Below are 6,000 nucleotides of genomic sequence, written 5' to 3'. Positions count from 1 at the left end.
ATGGAGCGCTTCACCTTCTGGAGCGTTTTGCTGGCGTGCTGCGCCCACATCCGAGCGGCGGAGCCGGGCGCTGCGCCCTCGTGCCCGGCGCAGTGTCACTGCGAGCAGGACGGCATCGTGCTGTCGGTGGATTGCTCCGAGCTGGGGCTGCCCGAGGTGCCCTCCGCCCTGAGCCCGCTGACCGCCTACCTGTAAGTACAGCCCTCGCTGCTATTTTTTTTTTTTTTTTTTTCCCTTTGCGCCGCTTTCTCGGACCCTCCGGCTCGGAGCTTTGCGGCAGGTTTCGCACAAATTGGAAACAAAAACGAAACAGCCGAAAATAAAGAAAGGCAGCAGTTCCTCCAGGAGCTGCCAAGCAGAAGCAGACCCCCCGCACCCCTTCCTTCCCCCCACCCCCGCGCCCCTCCGCTGTTTGCACCACACCGTTCTGCACGCGTTGCTCCGGGGCCGCTTTGCTGGGCGGACCCGAATTGTCTGAGAGCACAACGGAGCGTTGGTGCCGCGCAATGACTGCCAGCTGCTCCAGGACCCCTCCTGTCAAACGTTTCCACAGGTGTGAGAACTCACAGCTTTTGGGTTGAGTTGTGCTGGCCATCAGCTGTGCCCAAATTGCCTCTTTGAAATCAATCCTGAAGTCCTACAGGTGTTTTAGGTGCTCGCCCATTATTTTTTTTCTTCTTTTTCTGGAAGGATTTAAAGGCTCTCAATGCTCTCCGTGTCTCCCATCCCCTCTGGTATGAATACCCCAAAGGGTTCCACTCCCACAGGGATTGGGGGAGCCTTAAAGCTGGGCTCAGCAGCGCTGACGGTGTCCTGTGGGCTGGGAAGGATCCCACATTTTGGCCGGGGGATGGGACACACCGCTGAGTACTGGTGCACCCTGAGAGGATGCTTGGTGCTTCTATCAGCAGAGTGCAGCGCAGCAGGTCGGGAAGGACCTTGCTTTCCCCAGCCAGTGTGCTGCTGCTGGAAGCTACTGTATGTGAGGAAGGTCAGGTGGCCAGGTGTGGCATCCCGGTGCTCCGGGTCCTCCTCAGCACTCCGAGTTCACGAGGGGCTCTGCAAAACAACGGCTGGGCCGTTGGGACCCGGCGAGAGCTCCCGTTGACCCGAGGGCATCGCTTTTTGTACCGTGCAGATGGGCAGCTGGGAAGAAATCAGGGCAGGAAAGGATGAGTTTTGCTATAGATCGCGTGAAGGGAGAGCTGTGCGGGGCAAGCAGAGCGGACCGCGCAGCACCTTTCACACGAGGTTCCCCCCGCTCTGGGAGCCGCGGGCAGCCGCTGCCTCCATCCCCGTTACCCGGGTTGGGGGGCTGCGGGGACGCGGAGCCTCCGCCGCCGATCGGTGCTCCCGGTGCGCAGAGGGCGGGGAATCTGACAGCGGATCGACCGCCGTGCGTGGCCGGGCGCTGCCCCGCATCTCCGCGCCGCTCCGGAGAGCCGAGAGCCTGCAAAGGCACCGGAGAGCCGAGGGATGCGGTCGCAGCGCCGCAGCTCCGCCTCCCGCTGCCTGGGCCGTCCTGGGGCCCACGGGGCTGGACGGCAGCGAGGTGAGGGCGCGGGGGATGGGAGCTGCCTGCGAGGACATCCCGGCCCCCTCCGCCCCTGTGCGCGGTACCAGCCCTGGGGAGGGCAGTGCGGGGTGAAAACAGACCTCCGCTGGTTGAAGCTGCCCGCGGACGGCGCTGCTGCTGCTGCCTCACCCGTTTCGAGCGTCTCTAATACCTCCTAAGGACCCGACCCCGTTACAGCGCTGACCGCTCTCGCGGATCTTTCATCCCCATTTAAGGGCTCTCGGGGCCCTTCTCGCTTTGCAGAGCTATTTGGAGCAGCTGTGAGGGGTCTGCAGGCAGGGAGATGGAGCGGGGCAGCGAGGGCGTGGCAGAGCGTTCAGCCCCAGAGCTGCACCGGGGGCTGATGGGGGGGGATGGAACACGTTGTTTCCCTGGGAGGGAAATGCTTGGTGTGACGGACCAGAGTTGATGGAATAGAAAAAATATTGAGAGATTATTTCAGTGCTTTCACTTCTCTCACACTCTCCTTTTGAAGTTTCCATTTCCATATTTTCACCTGCTCGTTTACCTGCCAGCCGTTTAATGCTCACGTTGTGGGACTGCAGAATCATCGCGGCAAAACATCCTGGCCTTTTTAAAGCACGTTCTGTTGATTTTGGTAGTGGTGGTCAATACTGATTCGTTGGCTCTTTGTGGTGGGTTGGGAGGAAAGGAACAGCTGAAGACTGAATTTCCCACCAGGTGGAAACCTGCAGGTCCTTGGAGGCTCTCCCTGTCTCTTCTTCTCATCTCCCAGCCCCTCTCTCACAAGCTCTGCTCCTTTTCTCCTCTCAGTACCATCAGCAAGAACAGTTTGGGTCCAACGGTGCTCACAGTGGCCCCATTTGGGGCTCTGCTGTGTCTCGCTGGGCCCCGTGCAGCTCGGTGAGCCCCCAGCCGGCCGTAGCGCTGCAGATCACCACCGGGCCCTTCCCCAGTTTTCAGTCCCCAGGTGCAGAGCCGTTCCCTGCGGGGCTTCCTGGGCGCGAGGTGTCAGCAGTGTCCCCTTTTCGGCTCTGCAGGAGCGGGAGCAGTCAGCCCTGCGCAGCTGGCAGGAATTGCCGGCTGGGTTGCAGGGGGTGAGGAGCGCGCTGATGCAGGCAGCACGGAATGAACGTGCACGAGCGCACGGCTAACAGAGCGCAGCAGGAGCTGCCGTCCGTCCTCCCCGCGCTCTGGGCTTCAGCATCGCGGTCTCTGCTCGCACCCGAAGCCCGTGGAGTCGTCCCACCCCCAACCCCGCTCCTCCCTGCCCGCCCCCCGGGCTAAGCAATACGCCACAGCCTCCCCTTTCTCCCTCCCTTCCGTGAAGAATAAGCTCATAAATCTGCCCGGGGCAACGAAAACACTGAGCTCATGGCCCTTAGATCTGCGCAGGAGGAGCTCTCGCTGGCGATTAAAGGAGTTTAGGGTTTGCTTTGAAATGCGCTTTGATTCTGGCAGAGGCTCCGGTGCCAAAAGGCAGCGATGGAGCTGCGAACGCCTCTCCCCCTCTGCACCTGCCTGGGTCAGGGAGCAGCGGGAGGGTGGAGGACGGAGAGGGAAGCACGGCGCTTCCCTGGGGGCTGTGTGGGGCTGTGGGACCCCCGACACTTCCCAGCAGCCCTGCTGAGGGACCCCCTTCCTTTCTTTGTGAGCTGCCTCGGGACCCACAGCGGAGACCCCGGGGAGACAGAACAGTTTTCCAGCGCTCGGCATCCCCGTGAGGCACCAATTAGTAACGCTGCCCCTCATTCAGATGGAACGCGATGCCCGGGCACCGCAGCGCTCAGCGGGCTGCGCATCACCCGCCGGGGCGTGGAGAGGAACATCTCTGCCGAGTCGGGGGGGTGAGGCGCGGGCTGCCTTTCCGGGCTGTTACCGGTGTAGCGGTGGCTCTGGGTGTCGTTGCACCCCATACGGGACAGCTTCCAGAGACTTCTCCATTACGGGCGCTTCCCAACCTGAGTACAGCGAGTTTTCGTAACTGCATGCACGAAACCTGCGGGAAAGGCACTGGGGCTTTCAGGCAGAAACTCAGCTCCTATTTCTCACAGAGAACACGAGAAGGAATTCCGGTAACGGGGAACCCCCTCTGCTGCTCTGCTTTAACCCGTTCCCCGCCGCTCCCCCTCGGCTCCTGGCAGGTCGGCGCTACGGGCGCAGAAGCAGCGCTTCAGCCCAGCGGAGGAGGAGCAGCAGAGGCTCAGAGCAGCGCTGGGCGCTTCCTCCGTGCCCGCCGGCCATAGGAGCTGCCGGGAGTCCTACGGAGCGGTCCGGACGGGGCTGTCACCTCCCCGAGCCGCGCAGAGGACGGGAAACCCCTTTGGGGTCGGCTGTGGGGCGCTGGTGCAAACGGACCCGCAGCCACATCCCAACCGGGAGCTCGGGTAGGAGGCTGGGTGAAGCTTTCGGGGTGCCGCTGTGCTGCGGTCGCACTCAGGTGAGCTCCATGAACGGCTCCCTGAACGCAGCAGCCCGGCCTGAGCTCCTGCAGCCCCTCTTTAAGCTCACCTGTTTGCTATAGGAAGCTGCCTTGCTTTGAGCGCCCTGAACGCACAGGTGTAAATAGCAGCCATTTCACCTCTTTGACTAAACAACAAAACAAAACAAAAAAACAAAGGAGGAGGAAAGGTTGGCTTTCATTAAACAAATAGATTTTTTTTTTTTCATGTTTCCCATGCAATTAAGACCAAACCAAACCAAAACAAATCATACTTGTTTTGGGTATCCCTGAGATGTTTTGCTTTGAACCCAAAAGGAGAATTTTTGTGTTACTTGAAAATCTCTCAGCCCTTATAAGAGCTTTCACTGAGAACAACGCCGTCTCCACTCCTTTCTTCTCTTCAGTGGAGCAGAAATTCACCATGTGGGCTCCTGGCCTGGATGTCACCCAGTGCCAATGGCCTCCCAGTGCCATTCCTGCCTGCTTCCCACTGCACACGCGCTGCCTCACAGCAGCACCCACCCCATAGCGGCACCCCACAGCGTCCCGTGGCTGCAGTGACTTCCCAGGGAGATCAGACAGCGCCAGGAAAGGGGAGGAAGGAATCCACGAAGGCTCCTTTTGGCTTCGGAGCTCTCCTGCCTCTCCCCAGCTCCTGCCAAGACACCTTCGAAACACCTCTGAGACGTGTTGGGCACTGTGACTGGGCTGGAGGGGAAATCCACGCTCCCTTTGAAGTCTGGATACTTGAGGAGTCTTGGAATTATAGGGCTGTAATGTACAGGAATGTGTGGGGCTGTAATTGTGACTTAGATCCTCGGATGAAAGGTGCTACATACGTGCAGAAGGTATTATTATTATCGCTGTTATTAGTGCTATTATTATTACTGCTATTATTATTATAGGGCTGTGATATGTGGATTGGAGATGAAAGTAGCACCAAAAGATCCTGAAAGATGGGAAGTGTCTTAAGGAAGTTTCAGTCTGGGATTTGGTTTGTCTGCATGGAGGAGTGGGGCAGGTTGGCTCCACGCACCGACAGCAGTGGGGCTGTCATGGGAGGAGGGCTGCATGCAGACCCCCTCCCCAAAGCTCAGTTGCTCTGCAGGCTGTCTGCAGGAGTTGTTCCAGAGAAGCTGCTGTGGGAAAAATAAATGAGTAAATAAATAAAAGACATTGGACATTTTCACCGCTCCTTCTGATTGCTGCCATCCCCAAATAAGGCTGTGGGTACAAAGTGGTGGCTCTCAGGAGGGCTTGGGGATGGGGCATAGGGGAGGGAGCTGGAGCAGAGCCCCAGTGGTGCTGAGCAGCAGAGCTGGGTGCTCTTTGGTCCCCCCAAATCCAGCAGCAGAGCCAGGACCATGCCCAGGCTTAGTGTTACAGCTGTGCCTGATGGCGGTGGATGGATGGATCCAAAGACCGATCCTGGGTCCACGCTGCACTCCCAGCAGACTTCACCTGCAGAGCAAATGGAGATCACTGGGATTTGGGTACAGCCATGCAGTGCTGCCAAGCAAAACTTGCCACCAGATAGCAGATACCAGCTTGTTGGCAGCCCAACCACAACGCCTTCCTGAGAATGTTTGTGTTCTGGTTTTGTTGCTCCACGTGCCTTGTAAAATCTGATGCACGGGAACAGGGCATGGACCCAAACCAGAGCAGCCATGGAGCCTGGAGAGCCACTGCAGTTTGACCACTGCGCAGCTGCCAGTGCCCAGCAGGAGGGCTCAGCCCCCAGCCCTGCCCCGCTCCCTCCCAGCAGCACCTCTGTGTGCTCTGAGTTCCTGGGGCTGCGCCCACCGCTGTCCCTCAGAAAGGGCCGTTTCCTGCAGACGTGTCCCTTATGGGCTCTCAGCTGGTGTCATCTTGGGATATTGCTGGCTTTCAGCTGTTGCTCACGCTGCTGCAACTTGTCTGGACAGGACAGGTGAAGTGCATGAGCAGAGGGAGTGCCACTGAGTCACCTGCGGGGCATCTGGCTTCCAGATGTGCCCCAAACACTTCAGCGCCTTTCGCC

General features: G+C 59.1%; 1 protein-coding gene across 1 annotated transcript in view; it reads left to right on the top strand.

Moving 5' to 3' along the window:
- Positions 1–6,000, top strand: part of LGR6 (leucine rich repeat containing G protein-coupled receptor 6) — a 67,294-nt gene continuing 61,294 nt past the window's right edge. The window contains exon 1 of the mRNA XM_042836390.1: positions 1–191. Coding sequence (XP_042692324.1) covers positions 1–191 — 191 coding nt within the window. The remainder of the gene's footprint in view (positions 192–6,000) is intronic.

The sequence above is a fragment of the Centrocercus urophasianus genome, unplaced genomic scaffold, assembly GCF_019232065.1.
Source record: "Centrocercus urophasianus isolate 14NV4802_14NV808 unplaced genomic scaffold, USGS_Curo_1.0 seq_6, whole genome shotgun sequence".
In the NCBI taxonomy this organism is placed as follows: Eukaryota; Metazoa; Chordata; class Aves; order Galliformes; family Phasianidae; genus Centrocercus; species Centrocercus urophasianus.
Note: the sequence above shows the minus strand (reverse complement) of the source record. Positions and strands in the feature narration are given on the sequence as shown.